The 22,141-nt window shown below is 37.4% G+C and overlaps 2 protein-coding genes across 2 annotated transcripts; one reads left to right on the top strand and one right to left on the bottom strand.

The window, feature by feature from the left end:
- Positions 1–598: 598 nt before the first annotated feature.
- acss2l (acyl-CoA synthetase short chain family member 2 like) lies at positions 599–22,136 on the bottom strand. The gene is made up of 20 exons (XM_028593381.1): positions 22,076–22,136; positions 12,992–13,225; positions 12,699–12,856; positions 12,361–12,556; positions 10,703–10,794; positions 10,202–10,305; positions 8,583–8,655; positions 8,363–8,438; positions 7,068–7,152; positions 6,522–6,659; positions 5,896–6,066; positions 5,616–5,749; positions 4,109–4,241; positions 3,593–3,649; positions 3,237–3,317; positions 2,950–3,058; positions 2,703–2,771; positions 2,279–2,455; positions 1,177–1,251; positions 599–1,085 (listed from the first exon to the last, which is right to left on the bottom strand). Exons 3-20 carry the CDS (start codon positions 12,820–12,822, stop codon positions 958–960), a joined length of 2,022 nt encoding a protein of 673 aa, XP_028449182.1. The 5' UTR covers positions 12,823–12,856; positions 12,992–13,225; positions 22,076–22,136; the 3' UTR covers positions 599–957.
- On the top strand, positions 13,639–20,466 carry ndufv2 (NADH:ubiquinone oxidoreductase core subunit V2). Its single transcript, XM_028593382.1, has 8 exons — positions 13,639–13,785; positions 14,844–14,906; positions 17,028–17,090; positions 17,672–17,788; positions 17,938–18,106; positions 18,537–18,646; positions 20,072–20,148; positions 20,276–20,466. The coding sequence occupies exons 1-8, from the start codon at positions 13,744–13,746 to the stop codon at positions 20,367–20,369; spliced, it is 735 nt and encodes a 244-aa protein (XP_028449183.1). The 5' UTR covers positions 13,639–13,743; the 3' UTR covers positions 20,370–20,466.
- Positions 22,137–22,141: the final 5 nt, after the last annotated feature.

Here is a 22,141-nt window from a genome sequence, read left to right as displayed (position 1 = left end):
GTTTCTAGGCTCTTTTCTCCTCATCTTCCCCCACGTACACACACACACACACACAAATACTGTATATTGCTGCATGCATGTGACTTGTAACGGCTTAGAAGAGACAAATAAAATGAAACAAATTAAATCCTCAGACTGTATGTGACTCGGCATTTACCGTAAAATAAGAGAACAGTCCCTGTGAGATACTTTCAGAACAATCTGCTGCAATCTAATCTCTTTTTTCCTTTTTGAGACCACTGATGCTTGTAATTTCAAAAGAATCCAGTGCACTTAAGATAAGACAACCCTCTCTTCTTCTCTGCATCACTCAATCTTTGTCCCCCATAATCACTGCTCTCTGCTGCACTCAAAGCCCTGTGTGTGTCTGCTCTGTGCATCATTAAAGGACAAAAGGCAGAAAGCTTGTGCAGTAGAGTAAAAAGGGCTTTTCCAGTAAACCATCAGATAGCAGTTGTATAGGACAATTTCTGCCACATGAGGGGGCCAATCAGCTGCTGAGCTTGAAGGTAAAATGACAAAGGCAACAAAACACTTCATTCTCAGGTCATGGAAATGTATCACAGATTTAAAAATCAGGCGTCAGTCAAAAACAAGCTGTGCAAAACTGACTATTTTATTTAAAGATTTAAAAAGAGAAAAGATGAACTTCCTCTTACAACAATATGAGACATGAAAAGACTTTTATGAAAATATAAAAGTTAGTAATAGTGTGTCTAGTTTGTTTGACATCTTGGCCCAAATGCAAAGCAACAACTAAATTAAAGAAACTACTTTTTTCTTTTTTTCACATAAAACAACACTTTAAACGCGGTATACATTTCTGATCCCAGCCCCTTCATTGAATCCCAAAAGTGCACTTGCTGATCTGAAACCAGCAGTTTGTAAATGTTTTCATGTGTACTGTTGCATAGGAGAGAGAGAGAGAGAGAGAGAGAGAGAGAGAGAGATGTTTGTTCAGGCTGCAGCTTCACATCTCTGGCTGAACAGCTCCTCCACCACCTTCGGGTCGGCCAGAGTCGAAAGGTCACCCAGGTCCTTCTCATTGCGTGCGATCTGCCGGAGGATTCGCCTCATGATCTTCCCTAAAATGGATCCAGAGGAAGAGGAGACAGATGTTACTGAGGAGGAGAGTAGAGGAGGATGGGGTCTTTAAAGAGGCGTTGAGCTGTTTACCTGAGCGAGTCTTCGGCAGCGCTGGAGCATTTTGAATGAAGTCTGGCGTGGCGATTGGTCCGATTTTCTCTCTTACTGACAACAGAATACAGAGAAGGAATCAGTGCAGAGCAGAATAAAGCTCACCTGGACTGAAATTTAAATCTAACTAATTTTAATAACATGTTAAAACTGCCTGCTTCCATTCAATGGTGTTTGCAAAAGCATGTCAGATAGTTTGTAAACAATCCAAGCTTTATTTTCACCACAATTTTTTTTTATTTAAAAAAGCATTGTTGTGTACAGTTACACACTTGTATACAAAGCATTTACATATTTACATTACAAGTGTGCTTTAGACACTATAATCTGAACTGTAGGTTGTAAATGTGATAAATTGATAATCCAATATATACTTATATTTTCCTTCTGGGATCAATTAAGTGTTGTGCTATATTTTGTTTATATTTCTATGCTATATCACTTATTTGAGAGCAAAAAGGACAACAAAAACAACTGCAAATGGAACTGATCATGTGTTTCATTATTGATTAATCTGTCGATTTTCCGACCGACAGTCCAAACCCCAAAGATATTAAAAAATACACACAAAAGCAGAAAATCTACAAATATTTCATATAAATGACTTGACTTTACAATTGGACTAAAAGCTCTTATAAATTGATGTTTATATTAATAATGGCCCAGTTATCTACAGTGAGAATAAGAAAACACACCATAAAGCACTACAATAAACCGTCATCAATAGCTTAATAAATCATCAATAGCTTTTGTTTTTAACCATGTCTTTTATTCTATTTTATTTGATGTACTTATCTCAATTTATTTAATTGAAGGGATTGTTCAAAGATGAACCAAGACATATCAATTTTTGTTTTATATCAGAAAGTATGGGATGTAGAAATAAGCGCTGGAAATGTGTAGAAGAAAAATTTAACAATTTAAAACGTTGGAAAAAGCAAAAACAAAAAAAAAGGCATCAAAAACATCGAAAAAAAATAAAAGGAGAAGACATCACAATGGTTTAAAACCACAATTGACATCATTTTGAGTGGATTTTTCCCTTAACCCTCAAGTGAGCCCCCCTGTGTCAGAGCCTCACCCAGTCTCTTGAGCTCCTCCACCAGTGTGTGGGTAAACTCCCTGCTGTCTTTGAGGCTGACGAAGCAGTACAGACACTCGCCCTTCACGTTGTGAGGCCGACTCACCACTGCAGCCTCCGCCACAGCCGGGTGCTCCGTCAGAGCCGCTTCCACCTCCGCTGTGCTCATCAGGTGGCCTGACACCAAGAAACACAAAGTCATAAGAGACAAAACATAAACATGTAAGAGATCAATAAACACAAAGTTTCTGGGCAGGAAATTGAAAGAAAATGCTCTCAAAAGGCTGCAAGTTCAAATGTGTGTGTTGAAGTTATTGTTGTTATATTACATAAAGTCAAAATTACTTTTTGGATTGTAATAACCTTTTTTTTTTAAGGTTTTAAGAAGTAGCTGTGTTATTAAAACACTAACACATTAGAGTACCTGACACATTCAGCATGTCGTCTATTCTTCCTGTGATCCAGTAATAGCCGTCTTTATCCCGCCTGCAGCCTGAGAGTGAGGAGAAAATAAGTTGCATAACCTGCGAAATAGTTTTTATAGCATCTTTTTGTCTCTTTCATGAGGCTCTATTTGGTATTTTGGTGAGAAATCAAGCACATTTTTGGTATTTAGACTTTTCTGACATACAATCTGTGTTGCAGATGGGTGAACTTGAGTGTTGACTTACCATCACCAGTTACATAGAAGCCTGGGAACTTCTTGAAATAGGTGTTCTCGAAGCGTTCATGGTTTCTGTACACAGTGCGCATTATTCCAGGCCAGGGCCTCCTGAATACCTGTAACAAAACACAGAAAACACATACAGAACATGACAGAGGTATTACTGCTAGTACTGCTACTATTGCTGCCATTAATACAAATAATAAACTATATTTATAAAGCACCTTTCAAAACAAAGTGCTCAGAACTCAAATTAAATTAAATCAGGTAAATAAAAATACAGACAATACTTACAAGATAACCCTCAGCCTCGCCTTCCAGTTCCTCTCCGTGTTCGTTGAGGATTGTGGGCTCTACCCCGAAGAAAGGAAAGGTCTGAAATATAAGATGTGGATTTAATGTGAGATAACTGTGTTCTCTTATTAAACAGCTACTGTATGTTTCTTTCAGCTCATAACCTGGATCATAATCTACAAATAGATCTCCTGCATTGGTTTAGTTACAGTAAATACTGACAGATCCAGCCCTTCCTTACCAGCATGATTTGTTTGATGATACTCATCAGTGGAGATGATGGTGTGTTTAAGATTTACATAAAAATGTCTGTTTATTTATCAGTATCAGGGTATGAGGTGACCAATGTTACTTACAGCAGAGCCTGGTTTCAGTGGCGTGGCAGCAGGCAGAGGAGTCAAAACATGACCTCCCTGTAGAGAAATAAAGTGATATTTAAAGAGGAAACAAAAAATTGTGTATATATATATATATATATATATATATATATATATATATATATATATATATATATATATATATATGGTTTATATATTATATATATATATATTATATTTTGGTTTGAACTTGATGGAGCTGCTCTATAGTGTTTCTAATTCTGGTTGTTGTCAGCTCATATACAGCTATATATATCATATAATGACATTGCAACATAGGCTTTGTCATTTCCGCAATCATTCATTTTTATCTATATCGTCCAGACATCTAGACTGTAAATTCAAAAATATCAATGATGATTCTTAGTTGTTATTTGATGTTTTCAACTTTAAAGTAATTCCTCTGAACTAAACAGCATATGGACTACAATGTATTCTAACCCTCTAAACTGAAGTGTGAGTTAACTGCAGGCAGATGGCGTTGCCGGCACTTACGGTCTCTGTCTGCCAGAAAGTGTCGACCACGGGACACCTGCCCTTACCGACGGCCTCGTGGTACCACTGCCACGCCTCTGGGTTGATCGGCTCACCAACAGTACCCAGAATCCTCAGGCTGGAGAGGTCATACCTAATAGAGGCAGATGAGAAAACGTCCCTCAGATATCTTATATTCCATCATTATGTGGTACTGATCACTGCTCTGGTTTTTTATTGTCTATATCAACTCTAATTGGTTAACGGACTGATGGTTGTTTGGCCCTACATGTGTTGTTTTTGTATGCTGGTTGTCTGACTATGAATGTTTCTTTTTCTCAGGTCTCATGAAAAATAGATATTGATCTTAATGAGACTAACTGATTGAATTACATTACATGTTATTTTCTGTCACTACTACTTCATATTATTGATTTGCTACATACAGACATCAGTGCAAAATTATGCTCTTTTATTCTGACAACTGATTTGTTATTACCTTCACTGGTGGTGTTTTACATGTTTAGTGTTGATGAAATTAAAGCAGTAGTTTGATATTTTGGGAAATATGCTTATTTACTTTCTTTAGCTTTTGGTTAGCTTAGCTCGGTCCGGAGGTTACAACATCTGCCTAAAAGAATCTCTAAGGCTCATTAATAAACACTTTATATCTCATTGGTTAATCTGTTAAAAAAAAAAAAAAAAAAAAAAAAAAAGGGTGGAAAAAAGTTGTGGTTTTACAGTGTCAAACTACTTCTTGGCTGGGCCAGGCTTCCTGGTGTCTTGTCAGAGAAGGGCAGAACCCAGCTTTTTGATTTGATTTATTTAGTTGTATCAAGAATCCCTTAAACAGCTAGCTGTTTCCCCCTGTTTCCAGTTGTTTTAAACTAAGCTAAGCAAACTGACTGCTGGCTCCAGATTCATATTTAGCATACAGGCAAGAGTGGTATCAATCGTGAGCATATTTCCCAAAATGTCACACTATTGCCTTAGATTTTATGCCATAGAACTAGAGCTGTGTGAAATGTCTGGTTAATGGTTGTCAACCCAAATAAGCAAAACAGGTTTGGAAAAGGGAATATACACAATCAGTGCCTGTTTTCAAGGTGTGTTTAAGTGTTGTTGTTTTTGCCAAGCTTTGGTGTTGCACTGACAAGCTAATACAGATTCTGAATAGTTATCAAAAACTTGTTTTCTCAAAGCTTTACCTTTGGAGTGAGTGTTGACAGACTAAGAAATTGAGTTTTCCTTGCATCTTTTTTGAGTCTTGTGAATTTAGTGTTGAAAATGCATGAAAAAGGCATGCTCATCATTTATACAGTTTGCTTTCTTCACCTCACCACCAAGGACTGTGAGAACACAAGAAAGAGAGCTTTCAAAAATGAAAGGTGGAAATTTCCATATGAAAGCTGTTGTAAAAATACACGCGAACCACCCAAGCTGTGTTTTGAGTCAAACTCCTGTTGTAGCTTCTGGAAATCTGGATATTTCTGAGCTGCTTTGACATTCAGAGGATGCAGGCTCTTACTTCTGCAGTGGTTCCTGTCCGTACTTCATCAGCAGGCGGATGGCTGTCGGAGCTGTGTAGAACTTGGTCACTTTGTACTTCTCAATGATCTCCCAGAACCGGCCGACATGAGGGTGAACTGGAATACCTTCAAACTGGGTAAAACACACACACACACACACACACACACACACACACACACACACACATCTCTAAGAAGTTCTTGAAATGGGCCTCTTTGTGTCTTTTAATGGCACTGTGGTGATCTTTAATAAAAAAAATAAGTCTCTTTCAGACTCACTAGGACACTTGTGGCGCCATTCGCAAGGGGGCCGTAGGTGATGTAAGAGTGGCCGGTGATCCAGCCGATGTCGGCGGTGCACCAGTACACATCGTCATGGTGATGGTCAAAAACATACTTGAAGGTCAGCGACGTGTAGAGCAGATACCCGGCAACAGTGTGGAGAACACCCTGTACCGTACACGAGGACAGAAACATGAATGAGGAGATGATTGGTCAGCACGAAGACAGCAGATTGCAAAATGAAGGTAGCTGAAGAGACGAGGTGGAGAAGATTTCATTTTATGATGCTCTGAGCCCTGTGTTTTGTGAAGTAATAAAATATAATACACACAAAACTCGAATGCATTTGTGGTGCTTTCAACTTTCTAGGGTTGTATTTATGCCTTTTAGAAAACCATTAATGCTTCCTACTTCACAGCAGATTATGTCAAAGCCAGCACAGTTAATGCCATTACAGGCTTATCAGAGTAGAAAATAGATCATGTGATACAAAAGATGTGGTTTCACTGAGAATTTACAAGCAGAAAATGAGCAGTGTGTGTCCCCCCCCAACCCCCCGCAAAGCTACTCTGTCTGTGTCTACTAAAAACTGGTTTGTACATGCATTCACCTAAACATCTTACCTTGGGTTTGCCAGTGGAGCCGCTGGTGTAGAGGATAAACAGCGGGTCCTCAGCATCCAGCCACTCAGGTTCACACTCTTCAGGAGAGTCTCTCATCGCCTCCTCCCACCACACATCACATTCTGAGTCCCAGGGGGTCTGAACGCACCAGAACAGGGAACAAATTCCAGACATAAAATCTTTGCACCAAAATACAAGCAGCAACACACTAAGTCAATTTAGAACTGACTGTGATTTACTGTCCCCCTTGGAGGCATACTCTGACTACTAAATTTGAAGAGAACATGTTTTTTAGTGATTTAAAAAAAAAAAAAAAGATTAGATTCAACTTTATTGTCATTGCAAAGGTACTGAGACAACAGAATGCAGTTTAACATCTAATCAGATGTGCAAAAAGCAGTAATATACAGAGTATATACAGACTTAATAACACATAGAACACATAGAATGGAATAAATGGTAAGGGGAAAGATATGATTATGCTAGATATATACAGTATGAGTAGTATTAACAGTGTGTAATGAATATGTTTTAAAACATTCCTACCTGCAGTTTATTGCATGCAGCTCCACTTTTTATCCTGAGTGCATGATGCTCGATGATGAGGCATTTAGTGACACTAGATGATGTTCTGAGGAAAAAAAAGAAAAGATGTAAAAGGCATCGAAACCTTTTCTTATGGCTACTAAGTGGTTTTGGTGGCCTGCTTTGCGTTTATTTAAAAAATGTTAAGTGCCATGTGAGCTTTTGGGACATGTCTTTGTTCTCATATTGGACCAAACGTTTACCAGAGTTTGTGCCAGTTTTCACATAAAAATTCCAATTTACGAGCATTGTTTTATTTCTCCCTCTCATCTTCTTTTGCTATATTTTTCAACTGCACTTGTCAATTTTATTATATAGATGAAATATTTGTCTCAGAGGGCTTCACAATCTAATTAAAATGCAACACCCTCTGACGCTTGACTCGTATAATGAAAAACAAAAACAGAAAAAACTGAGAGAAAAGAGAGAGAACCTCGGGAAGAGCAACAGAGGAAGGATCCCTCTTAAAACAGACAGAAGTAGCAGTACCAGAAGTACAAAATGGAGAAAATTAATAATAATAATATTAAGTTGGCCTGGCTTGAGTTGTACGTTGTTGCTGGACAGCAAACTCCTTTTTATTTTATTTATTTATTTATTTTTATTTATTTTTTTCTGTTTGTGAAAAAAAAAACATAAAAGACTGGGCGAATACTGAAAAAAGACACAATGTAACTCCTATTCATGTAACTGTAATAATGTAACAGTTATGGTTTTGTATTTGTCTGACCAAAACATCAATAAAAAAAAAAAGTTAAAAAGTACATGATATAATATTAAGGTAATAGCGAATATAATAAGGGTTTATATAATAAGTGTCAAATAGTTTCAGGCAAACTCTCTGTTTCATATGGAAAATGTGATATTTTAAAGCTAAAATTTGGATTCAGTTTTTGTCTTGGCACATGAGGCTTTGGTATAATGGACAATATATTTTATTTTTAAATGATATCCCTGCACCCCTGATAACACATCTCTCCCAGACTCATGTTGCCCCAAGAGATGAGCAGCTTGGGCAGCTTGAATCAGATCTCCCCATGTTGCCCGGCTACCCCGTAATATGGAAAATCGACAGTGTTTCCTCAACATCCTTGATAACAGCTGATAGGGCTTTGCTGTGTGTGTGTGTGTGTGTGTGTGTGTGTGTGTGTGTGTGTGTCTAGTGACTCGTATGCCAGCATTTGAGTCCCATTACCAGCAGCTAGTGTAAATAATGGTGGATTCTAAGAACTGGTGGCCTTGTAAGCAGGACCTACATTTCCCTGCACTTCTCCAGAGCCTCGTCCGCAATCTGTTTCAGGTTGATCAGCTTCTCTCCTCTATAAACACCATCTGTATATTACAAAGGGATGTAGTGTGGGAGAGTGATGGAGAGACAGATGATGAACCGTGTGAACTGACATGGAGAAGGTATTTAAACACTGAGTCTCTTTACAACTTGAAAACCATCTTATACTTGAGTGCTACACCACATGCCTGCTGTCACCAGAACACTGCTCTGGGCATCCATGATCCTCTCACACAGAGACTCAGAGGAGAAGCCTGCAAACTGGACATGCAAAGAGAAAGACAAGACAAAATGTATGACCTTCAAAAGGATAATTTGGGTTTAGTACAACTTGTGTCTTACTGTATTGTCCATCATTTCTATTGATAACATTGTACTCATTGTTTGCTGGGATCTGGGAACACGGCAACATGGGGGACACAGTCACAGGGCAAGAAACATGATAGGTTGTAAACAAGCCAACATTTCAGCCAGATTATCTAAACCAATCCCTCGCTGGTCAGGAAACGTGGGCACACAACCATTGTAATTATGTGCGAGTCTGTAGACTGTGATGGATGTTAAGCTAACAAGTTGTCAAAAAAAAACTGTTTGATCCTCCAACTGCTCATGTTTCTTGCCAGATGCCATTATAGTAGTAATGTTGCGTTTCTGGATCTCTGCAATGAACTTTGTCAATACAATGTTGTATTATTATAAATATTAATGGAAAAAATTTGCCCCAAATTGTAATAAACTGGACTGGACCTTTAGCCCAAAGGTGCACGTTGCTTTAACAACAGAGCGCCGAGCAAAAATGTGGCAACCAAACAAATTTGGCCTTCAAAATCAAAAAATCAAGCTCTGGTGTCTCAGATATGACTTGTAATGTTTAAAGCAAGAATACTTAGACGCTTGTATTCTGGCCAAGGTTAATAGTTCACAGTATAAAGTTTCAGTGCTGATGATAGCATTATGAATCACTGAGGACTCTGCACTCAGCAAAGTGTCACTGCATGAGTGGCATTGGCTGTCGTGTCTGGCTCCATCTATGATTTAATTTCATGCCAAGCTAATTTATGATTAACATTAACAGTCACGTGAGAATCCAAGAGGCTGGCACTATCCCAAAGATCCTTAATTTGCTAAGTGATGTTCATATCAAATAAGCTAAACAAAGTTGGAAAATGTACAACAATGATCAATCAAAGACAAGGTCGCTGACACTACGTCTGCCAAAATAGGCCTTTGCCAGTCATAAAGCAAACCTGCCTGGAGCAGCCTGAAGATATTTTTAACAAGGCTACTAACCTTTCTATGGATGAGGAAGATTGAGAAGCTAAAATAGTGTTGGCTCCCTTGGAAAGAATGTCTGATGCCTTCCCAAGCTAGATACAGCCAGTAAATGTCTGACCCATATATCGAGTGCAGTTGCTGTCAGTGCTGTGTTCACACAGAGAACAGCTGATAACTCACAGAAGCAGGGCAAACACTGTCTACCTACATATTGACTGTCTGCAAAAATGACTTAATTTGAACTGAGATGAACTGAGGAAAAATTACTTTCACACAGATTAGAACTCATGCATGCTTCATATGGGTTAAATGGTACCATAAAACAATGCTGATTGAATCCTGCTTGGAGCAGCAGAGAAGGTAGGGTTTCTCACATTATTTGAGAAGATAAAAATATTGTATACTTTGTTAACTTTAAATTATGTTACATATTTATGTAGCCAACCCCACTTTTCTGCTTCTCCAAAAATGGGTGAAACAAAGACTAAACATTGTTTGCATGAAGAAAGGGGCTGTTCATCGTACTACTTACCACAATGGAGTGAACAGCGCCTATCCTTGCACAAGCCAACATAGTGTAAACCAACTCTGGGATCATGGGAAGGTAAATAGACACCCTGTCTCCTTTTTTTACACCTTAAACAAGGAAACAAGTAGACTTGAGGTTTTTGATAACACAAATCACATCTTGGCCACATCTGGGTTACTTCTCAACTCAATCAAGCAACGGCAATGTAGCTTTAAGGTGAGTATAAATATGTTGGATATGTTTCAGATACTGTAATGTATGTCAATGGGCATACCACATAGAACCATATCTGGTGTGTTTTGGCATGCTATATTATTTATTATCATTATGTCCAAGCTGAATTTAGCAATGATTTCGGCATGTGTTGATGTCTTTCATGTTTTACTCAAACTTTGGACTGCTACAGGTCATTTGTAAGGATCAAGTCATCTCTATTTTTAGCTACTTGGCGATACATATTTAGGTATTATCATGTTATATAGATGTAAGATTTTAGTTTCTCACCCATTTTCTTGAGGACATTAGCACAGCGGCAGACCTGGCTCAGCAGCTGGCTGTAAGTGATGGCCATGTGGTGGTCAGGTGAGTTCCCCTCCCTGAGAAGTCAACATACAAGAGGAGGAACACAACCCAAATATGTTACTGTAATGCAAAACCTGTCTCAGATTGTATGAAGATCTGTCTGTATGTGTTGAATACATAGTGCTAACCAGGGGTTTGGCTTTTTTTTTTAAATCCTTTTATGACAGTCATAAACACCCTCCAGATTCACTGTTCCCTCCAAACGTACCCTCTCAGACAACATAATGTCGTCCTGTGAGTTCTCGGAGTTCACAGAGGAGATAACTTGTTCCCGCTGTTGCAGGGTCTATATTGGGTTTGGATGACTGTCAGGACAGTTGTTTAGAAAACTATGTGGCACAATGTTTCACAGGCGAGCTGGCAGCATTGTAGCTGGTCTCTGTTGCAGGACAGAAGCCAAAACACTCTACAAACTTGACATCACCTTTATTGCCATGATGATGGTGAAATAAAAGAAACTCTGCACTCATAAATGCAACAGCTAGTGCAAGTGCACATATTTGATTGTCTTTAGAGGTCTTATATGTTGTACCTCTTGGCAAATATGTACAGTATCAGAGCCAACCAAATTCCAGAAAGTTCCACTGGGTCCAATCCTTGAACTCTTTTATTTAACTGCTAAATGTACCTGTTAGCTCTGAATGTGTGCATTGAGCAAAGCAATGTTTGGTTGTGTCAACAATTTCCACATTTAAATGAAGATAACATTATTTTTATTTTTTTATGTGCTAAAGATGATGAGTGTGAGTGTTCACCACTATTGCCTGCTGCTGAAAACCCAAAGGGAGAATTCTTTGTGTAGTGGGCAGGGAATCAGATCTAAATCTTAATGGCCATGTCAGGACAATAATAAGCAGCTGAATATAAACAGGGTATTAACATAGATCACACACTATATTCTCCTTATATTGTATACTAAAAATCAGTATGGCAAACACTTGAGCAGATATATTACATAAGTGTTTTGATGTAGTGCAAACAGCATTAAGACCATTGTGTGTGGGTGATGGCTGGTCTCAACTGTGCCCAGTTACATTGAACATTGAGCTTGCATAACCACTATTTGTTGTTTACTAAGCCTCTTCTTATTGGCAAAACAACATATAGTAGAACCTTTTTGGTGATGTCGAGGGTGTGAGGCTTTACTGTAAGCAGCAAGATACTGAACATTAAAAAATTATTCAAAAAGTTTGGTGGAAGTCATAAGCTTAAAAGAGTGAGTGAGAAAATGTATGAGCTTATATCCAAAATATTGCAACTGAAAACAATCATGTTCTGAAAACAATCCAAAAGGCTTATATTGGACTTTCTTCATTGGAAGATTCTGACAAGTTTCAAGTAGAAGTAGGTTTGTACAGTAAAAAAAAAAAAAAAAAAAAAAAAATGTTTTGTACCCAAATCATATAAAATCTGGTATAATTTGAACACTGTGTTGGACTAGCTGAGGTTTGCTTTGGTGCACTGGGGTCAGCACAGGGGACACAAAAGTTGCTATTAACTGGAATACCTGACATACTGTATCTCCAGGCAGTATTTCCCATCAAAGCAAACATTCATGGCGGACAGACATTGTTGCTTACCAGTAATAGGCAACCTTTTCACCAAGATTCCTCTCCTTCACAAGCCTGTCCAGGACATTATAGCACATGTTGGTTTTAGCCCCTTCCATGCATTTGACATAAATGTTCCCTATTGTCACATCAAAGTTGTACTGCAGCATTGGTCCTGTTGCTGGCTTCTTCCAAAATAAGTCATCAGCAACCTCCTTCCAAAAAGCTGAAACAAAGTGATATTTCAGGTAAGTGTTACAGGCTGCAGACAGGGTAGGTAAACACAGAGAGATACTGAATACTGGGAGGGAGGAATGCATGGAAAAACTGCAAGCACTGCCCTTAAAATACAGATGTGTTTGACCTACCTTCTGGATTCTCAAGAGACTTCCTGTACAGTGCCAGATAGGAGTTAAAATCAGGCACATGAGCATCCCTCTTTAGGTCATCAGGAGGGTAGTACATTTTGTCCTGGGATTCAGTAACAACCATTGTGAAAGGACAGATGCAGAGAGGCCTATGAAATCTGAGGGTGAGTCAGAAAATGGGTTAATCTGGAGTCACTGCTGATCTGTCTGGATCCTCCTGAGTAAAGTTAGAACACTACAAGGCCTCTTGTAGCCTACTGAAGCAACATAATTCAGCATGCATAAAGACCCACCTCTAATCCCTGAGCTGCAGGTTTTGCACAGTCTTCTTAGGGCCAGGGCAGCCAATCGACTAGCAGGGTTCGGCACTCCCACTTTTTCATTGGGTGAGCCCTCCCTGGCCTGTTGATCGCATTATTTTCCCAAGCAAGGAGGTGGAGAAAGTGTGCAGTAGCAGATGAATGCTGGGGATTCATGCAGGCACCAGGAGGTTTGATTTGACACTGATAGGAAGGGTGATGTGTGGTCTGAGAAGAGAGAGAGAGAGAGAGAGAGAGAACAGCATTTGGTCAGCCAGTAAACAAAATCCCTGATCGTGATTGTAACTAAATATTTTATTACTGAGAAGCACTTTGTAACATTGTTTTCAAAAGTGTTAAATAAAAGTTATTATTATTATAATTTGTATTATTATTACATTGTATTATTATTATAATATGAAATAACGTGTAATAAAAATATTTGCTCTATACTTTGGAAAATCTGATCCTAGTAAACCCCGGTAAACATGCAACGTGAACCTCTATCCAGGTTACATTATTGTTAAATCATTGTTAAATCTATGGTTTAAATGGCTTTTGGCATGATTAGTTTTTGTTTTTTATCTCAAATTTCAGTCTGGGATCGATTCAGTTGCGCCGCGACTGACGTATGACGTAGAATCTCACGTCAGACCCTCTCAATCGAGCGTCAAAACGCTTGTGTTGATGTCGGACGCAGCTGTTGTCCTGTCCATTTGCTAACACACCGAACTTTAAGCCCCAAGATGTTTTTGTCTGCTGCAGTCCGCTCTGCAGTATCGCAGACGGTATGTTTGTGATATTCTTTATGGTTCTCGGTAAAAAGTTTAATGGCCATTTTTTGATAATTTGGAGAAAGAAATGCTATGACTTCTCACAAGGGCAAGCAGTGGAGGCCGCTAGGCTGGCGTTATGTATAGTTGGGTAGCGTTAACGTTAGCATGCTAGCTAATTTAGCTTACTGCTGTTAAACGTGTACAAGGTGATCTTTGGACAAAATAAGCAATGCAAAGGAAAATGTACCCTGGACAGGAGCAATTGCGCATTAGAAATAGCTTGATTATTATTATATGTCAATTTGATTTTAGATAGAAAAACAAAGTGTGAGTTTGGTTGAAAACACGTAACTCACTCTTTGCTGTAGCTAGTTAGCTGTGTGTGTGTGGACGCTGATACTGCAGTTGTACAATATGGCAAAGCACTGGTATTTTAAACACTGCTAGCATTGAGACTTCTTTCCACCCTGTGTGGTTTAAACCGGCAATATCTTAAATAGTCTTTTATGATTATCTTATATTGCTAATAATGAGTGACAAAGTAATAAAGATGCAAATTAGTACGTCAAGGATGTATCTATTACTAAGATACGACCTGTAATTTCTACCTCAGAAATGTGTAAATGTCAATGAAAACGGACACATTTGTGTGATTGCGGGGATAATTTATTTAGACATAAACCATAAGTACCCAAGTTATGTTTATATAAGGCCGGGTATCCTATGTTGTGATGTTTTAAGCTTAATAATTAAATAGTTACATACAATGAAAAGAATGAAAAGTTATATTTTTATCTTTTTAATGTACCAGATAATTGTGTTATGGTTGTTAATTTACAGAATGTCAGTTAATGTGTAGCTATAACAAATATACTTAATTATGTAAAAAAGTCTTAACACAATGTCTCTGTGGTAGACAATGACAACATCACCAGTTTGTATTTTTCGGTTTAACTTTTCCATTTAAAAAAAAAAAAAACTTTTCCATTTATTTCGACATAACCACCAAAAGTCTCTCTCTCTACACTACCAGGTATTTTATCTGTCTACTTTTTTCTCTGTATTCGCAGGCCAGGCAGGTCAGGAGTCTGCATCGGTCTGCTGCACGCGCTGGAGCTGGTGGCATCTTTGTGGTAAATTGCAGTTTATTTGCCAAAGTCAAGAGATGTGTGTGGTGTGGTGTGTGTGGCCAGGCTCCTTGTTAAACGCCTCACAATTGGCTTTAAGTGTTGTTGTGTGTCACATTCTGCAGCTCATGGGGTAATATTATAACCACAATAATTATGGTTAGATTGTCATGTTGTCTTTGTCCTTCAGCCAGAATCTGTGATACAAATGGTCAAGTTTGGTTAATGGGGCCAGAATATTAGTGTTTTCAATTCTGTCTGTCTTCTTATTTCATTCTAGCTATTAAATCAGGGACTGCTTTTACATGGGAAAGCAGTGAATTGCTGACATACCAGGGAGAACAAAATAGACAATCACATTTTTCTTTGTGGTCCTTAAAACATCCAGAATAATATGCAATATTGTCTAGATCTGTATTACTGTTAATTGTCCTTATAACTGACATCTGTGGTCTTGTATCACTGCAGCCTAGCTGTAATAGAGACCATGCAGATTATAATGTACACAGATACTTTTTATTATGTCAAAGCATCAGTCCATTTTTCATTTTTATTTTTGTGATGTTACAGTGTAGGGTATCATATACAACATGTTAGCTATAGTTTGAAAATGCATTATTTACAAGTTGATGCATTTTAAATGGGTAAACAAAACATATGTGGGACTGGAATCTTGTGAAACAGGATTAAACAGGAGGAAGTAAAATCAGCTTTATTTTCTTCATTCTGTGTTCCACATTTGGAAGATCTATATGAAATAGGCCTGTTTCACTCCAGCATTTAAACACAATACTGATAACAACACAAACTTACACCAGTTGAGTTTCATAAACTGTATAAACCTATTCTTTAAGGTGGACATATATGTATTTCTTTCAGCCAATAAAACTAATGTGTAAATGTGATCAATGCATGACTCAGTAATATGCTTGTTTTAAATTTCAAGTTATTTAAAATTAAATGCACAACAAATACAGAAGCAGTTGTTTCAGTAAAAATCTTGGGTCCCTCCAACTCCAATGCTAATTAAATTCATATAAAAAAGAAAATCCCAAGTAAAAAAAAAAATAAATGAAAATATAAGACAAGACAGAAAATAGTACAACGTAAAATATAGGGATACAATACTACATAAAATGTGAAATACGTTTTAAATATAGAAAATACAGAAGCAGTTGTTTCAGTGAAAATCTTGGGTCCCTCCAACTCCAATGCTAATTAAATTCATATAAAAAAGAAAAGAAAATCCCAAGTAAAAAACCAACTAAATGAGAATATAAGACAAGACAGAAAATAGTACAAAGTAAAATATAGGGATACAATACTACATAAAATGTGAGATACGTTTATATATATATATATATATATATATATATATATATATATATATATATATATATATATATATATATAAAAATACAGAAGCAGTTGTTTCAATGAAAACCTTGGGTCCCTCCAACTCCAATGCTAATCAAATTCATATAAAAAAGAATTATTCGGTTATATATATATACATACATACACACACACACACACACACACACAGAGGTTAATATAATACATAAAGTATATAAAGATAAAGTGACAGTTTTTGGGTAAAGTGACTTGCGATCAGCTCAGAGCTCAAGAGTTCAAATGTTTTACGGCCTGTGGGGTGAAGCTGTCCCTGAGCCTTTTGTGCTTCCATATTTTCTTAAATAATCCCAAAGCTATCAGTTTTCCATGGCCGCTTAATTTATCCTGGTAGCTGCCTTCAGAGCCTATTAGAGCCATGCTGTGCAACAAAAACATCACGTGATATTCTCATGTAATGGAAACATGCCATGGTTGTATTGTCCCTTGATAGTAAAGGTGTTTTTGATTTGTGATTAGAGAAATGTTGTTGTTTATTTGACAATTTTAACTTCAAACACTATTACATTTTATGTTTTTACTTAACTGCACAAAGGATATTTGCTGCTCACAAGGGGGCAGTGTGTGTTACTCACATGGAAGTGGTTGTTGTTGAGTAAATATTAATCCATAATAGCAACTTTACATTTTTGAAACAGGATTTAATATAAACAATTGTACCTCTGGTGTAAACAATGTTAACTGTCATTTAATCCTGTGGTCTTTATGTTTTAGCACAGAGATACTCCTGACAACAACTCAGATACTCCTTTTGACTTCACTGAGGAAAACAAAAAGGTATGTTAACATCTGTATTGAGCAGTAAATTTAGGGTATGCAGTGACCAATATCTAATATTTTCAACCTGAATTGGCCAGTTCAGATTTGCATTGCAGACATGCCTATCTTTAGTTTTTTAATGATTATGATAATGTTTTTCTGTTATTAATTATTCTATTGAATTGTATGGGTGTCACCCACTTTTCGAGCCAGTCTCTGTTTCACTAGTTTCATTCAAATTATTTTCCGGTTTTCAATCTTTTTTTTTTTTTTTATCTGAAAAGATATGAGATTTCCCCATATCCACAGTAAAATATGAGCACCTGATCGTTATTACTAAAACATTGAACCTTCATATTACTATTTGAAGTTATTGTCAATCCATATACTGGTGTCAGTACATCTCTTGTAAATCTATATATTATATATAAAGGTTTATCTTAATATCTGTGTAGGTAATCATTTTGTATGAGGTTTGTTTGATATTTTAAATTGGTCTAATTGGTTGAAGTACTAATTGTTGAAGTACAAAAGTGATTCTTATTCTGAACAGCTCCACATTCATGGTAAAATATCTTTTTTCCCTCTCCCCCTGTTAGAGGATTGAGGCTATCATTTCAATGTACCCTGTTGGACATAAGCAAGCAGCCACCATCCCAGTGTTGGATTTAGCCCAGAGGCAACATGGATGGCTCCCTATCTCCGCTATGAACAAGGTACAGGGATTCTTCTGCAATTTGTTTTACAGCTGTGTGATGCCAATTAGAATCCGTTGGATAACATTTATACGAAAAGCCAAACAACACCATGTCTTATGTGTCATGTAAATAAACCTCATTGAATGCTTGTAATTGTTTTTATTCAGGTTGCTGAGGTGCTAGAAATTGCTCCAATGAGAGTGTATGAAGTAGCAACGTTCTATACGATGTTCCTGCGTCAGCCCGTGGGAAAATACTTCATTCAGATCTGCACAACAACACCCTGCATGCTTTGCAACTCAGACAGCATCCTGGAGGCCATCCAAAACAAACTGGGTAAGAGAGTCATTTTCCATGTTATGGTGGGACACCAATGAAGAGTTGAAAAGGCAGATGACATTTTTTTTATTGTGTGTATTTGAGATAAACACAATTAGAAACAAATATGTAAATGTATCTGCAATTCAAACAGTAAGCTGTAGCAGCAAACAAGAAGACATAAGACTGAAATCAAGTCAGACGACTGCTAACCTATTTCAGTCTGTGTGGCATTTAATAAAGCACCCACATATTTGTTTGTTCTTTTAATCAACCAAATAGGGAGGCTATATGTTTTGTTATAACTCAAATATAGTGTTACCACTTTGTAATGTCAGGTAGGGCTTGTAACTGCTTGAGATAAAAGTATTTGTTGTTTGGGTAACATAATCTGCAGCTTGTCAGGAGATTAGCTAAATATAAGGCAATCTCATTTGTTTTTCCACAGGTATCAAGGTTGGAGAGACTACTCCAGACAAGATGTTCACGCTAATAGAAGTGGAATGCCTAGGTGCCTGTGTAAATGCTCCAATGGTCCAGATCAACGACAACTATTATGTGAGTGCTTGACTACTGTGTGATGTAGATGGCGTCAAAACTGAACATTATACCAAAATTAGGTTAAAGCCTGAAATGAGTTTTGCAAAGAATACATCTCTCAGCCCTATTTCGGGAGTGATACCTTTTTTTTTTTTTGGACGCCAATGCAGGTGGCTCAAAACAAATAACGGGGGGAAATGGAAACCAGAAAAATAATCTTGATTGAATAATAATATGGCTGGAATAACAACTTTGTCTTGTGCATGACCTCCGTTTGGAGAAAGATTAACTTTATGAACCAGATGTGATATATAAAAAAAGGTTGCTTTTGGATTTGTGGTTAACCATGATCTAAAACTAATTCTGCACTCAATTGCCATGGGAAATTTAGTTATTGCAAGTTAAGCAAAAGCGAATGACTCAATTAAAAACAATGCGACTGAAAGGAGTTATTTTCTGTAACACCTAATAACAGCTGAGGTGTGATCATTAGAGACACAACAGGTACAATGTGTTAACAACTAGAGTAAGTGGTAAAAAAGGTGGTAGTTTAGCAATTTAGGAGAATAATTAGCTCTCAGAAAGCCACACACTTTTTGGCTATTAGATTAATTCATGCTGCAATTGCATAAATTAAGTTTTATTCAAGATGGTACAGTTTGTGAACAAGCATGTATCTAGCTGTTTAGGGCTTCTAAACCTGGAAAGAAGCATTTTAGGAACAGTAGAGGCAAGATTAGTGTAACTACACAGATATGCCTGTTCAACAGCATGTCCGTTGTTTTGCAATGTAAATGTCTGATTCTGTCTGTATATTAACACAGTAAATAATGCAGTAACTCAGCCCTTGTTTGTGTTGTTGGATCAGACTATATAGTTGTAAAACACAACCTTTTGTGATTTGGTTGGGTTTAAAAAGTAATCCGTCAGAACCAGCCCTGCTTTGGTTACCTATGTTAAAAATAAATTCAAGTCAGTTGTTTGGTTTAACCTTTAGCACTGACTTTAGGAAACTCATGTTATTTTATGAGGTGGATTTGACCGACAGCTTGATTTTATTTTGACTATTACTATATCTGATTCAGTTTTGGCCAAGGGCAGAAACATTCTGCGTGTCCTTTTGCTCTAGACAACAGTTATTTTGAAATTTTGAGAAGGGTTATGTAGGAAGTCTGATCATTTTGACTGACAGTGTAAAACCTGCTTTATATATCTGGAAAAGTATTGCTTTTTTAGAATTAGCCATAATCACAATGTGCTCCATGCAATATTGCAAAATTAGTATCCAAAGTATGGACTCCTAACCTTCCCCACTATCTTTTTAGGATTGAGTTTAATAGGGATGAGAAGGTGCTCATGCAGATTGAAGGATGTGAAAAACTGTGAAAAGCAGTGCACTATTCTACTTTCTTCTCATTTATCCTGCTTTGTTCTTGTTTCCAGGAGGACCTCTCACCTAAGGACATTGAGGACATTATTGATGAACTTAAAGCAGGCAGAATCCCACCACCTGGGCCTAGGTACATACACAGTCATCTTGAATTATTATATTTTTATGGTTGATCAATCAAAATTAGTTTGTTTTCTGGAACATTGTAAGTGCACTGATTGCATGATAAGACATATTTTATTTTCCTTTTTCTACAGGAACGGACGTTTCTCCTGTGAGCCTGCAGGCGGATTGACTTCTCTGACAGAGCCTCCTAAAGGACCAGGCTTCGGTGTAAGACCGGACCTGTAGGCATTTTGGGCCACCATCTGCTTTTATCAAAAGCAACTTGTCCCTGAAGCCGACATTATGCTTAATGTTGTGTAAATAAAATGTTCATATACCTGTGCTCTAGGTGTCATGGTGTCACTTACAGGATCCTAACAATGACAAGGAAATATAACTGAATTAATTGTACAAATAATACATTTATAATATGGCCTTGACAACCACAACTACAGTTCTACTAGGCACACTTGTCAATAGAGCTTGAAATATAAATGCATATAAAAGAAACTAGGTATTTTACAAGTATTTTCTGGCATCAATGTTTTTTTTTAAGAATTATTATTTTGCCATGTCATATACATTTATTGCAGTTAAGTGATGCTATTTTCTGCATTGTACTGTTTTAGCGGACAAAAAACAAGTATGTAGTATTAAAGAAAAGTACTATTCTATTTTGTTAAATATCACCAAGCTTTACCACGTGGGGCTGTGCTGTAAAAGAAAAGAAGCTTGTGTCGCAGTTTCCATTGTCAATCTTACTTAAGTGACAGCTTTCTCTGACAAGTTTATAGAGGGTTTCACTTGACTATCAATTATACAGTACATAAATGCATTTTAGGGAGTCATCCCCACAAAACTGAAATAATGTAATACAAAGAAAAAAAGAAGACATCCAAATACATATTTCTAGTCCAAATTCCTAATGCAGTGATGTCAACGATTATTTTAAATCTAGCTTGACTGAATACATATTACAGAAAGGCTTTCTGCAATTCATTCTATAATACCCAATGCCACTTTGACTATCATTAGCTTCAAATACCCCCAAAAAAAAACTAAACAAATTAAGCAATATGAAATTATAAATAATAAGCCATGTCATTGTCACTAGTCAGAACTAAATTGGAGAATTTGCTTTTGTGTTGACTAGTCTTGATTTAAATAAAAGGTATCTACAATTCATACTCAAAACAATAACGTGGATATTAATTGGAGAATAAGTCTTAATGACAAAATTACCTTAAACTATAGTTAAGTTATAGCCATGTTAAATTAATATCTGGACACTCATATTTTTCTAAATTAATCCGGTCAAGCTATTATATGATAAACCCTCTTGCCATTGCCTTCAACACACAGCCCCCTTCCAACAACTGCTCCTGTCATTTTAATCCCACCCCGGTGGCGTTTTTGTGTCTAGCCGGTGCCCCTCCCCCACTCCAGTTTCCTCTTGCGACTTTCAGCTTTCAAGCTTGCTCTGCAACATATAATATTATGCACCATGACGCATGCGCGCAACATACACCATGATGCAAATGTCACTGCGCAACCAACTCAAAGCTGGCCGATACAATGAGTTGGCGCCTCGGGCTGAAAGGGGCATTCAGTTTATTAATGAAACTGTCGCCAAATTATTTAGCCATGATCACAAGAAAGAACTGCCATTCCACTGTTAACCTCAACCGTGATCTTCGAGAAAGTTCCCACTAACCGCTTATACATCCATGACCGCAACACACAGCAGCGGAAAAGATGACGTCAAGTGCACATTACTGTTCTCCCTCTCCAATCGGTTTAGTCCCAAATTTACACGTTAATAGCTATCTACAGATGTTATACACGCCACTAGCTGACAAAATGTGAAAGCACAGAGAATATTCTTCACATTAAAGGTGCGGATTTACTCACAGCATCGATAAAACAAAGGGTTTAATCGTTTCCACACATACCCATCTACAGTCTGTCCAGCAGACGGAGACCTTATAAGCTCGGTGGGGCTCAGGCGGTCACGTGAC

The sequence above is a fragment of the Perca flavescens genome, chromosome 12, assembly GCF_004354835.1.
Source record: "Perca flavescens isolate YP-PL-M2 chromosome 12, PFLA_1.0, whole genome shotgun sequence".
Lineage (NCBI taxonomy): Eukaryota > Metazoa > Chordata > Actinopteri > Perciformes > Percidae > Perca > Perca flavescens.
Note: the sequence above shows the minus strand (reverse complement) of the source record. Positions and strands in the feature narration are given on the sequence as shown.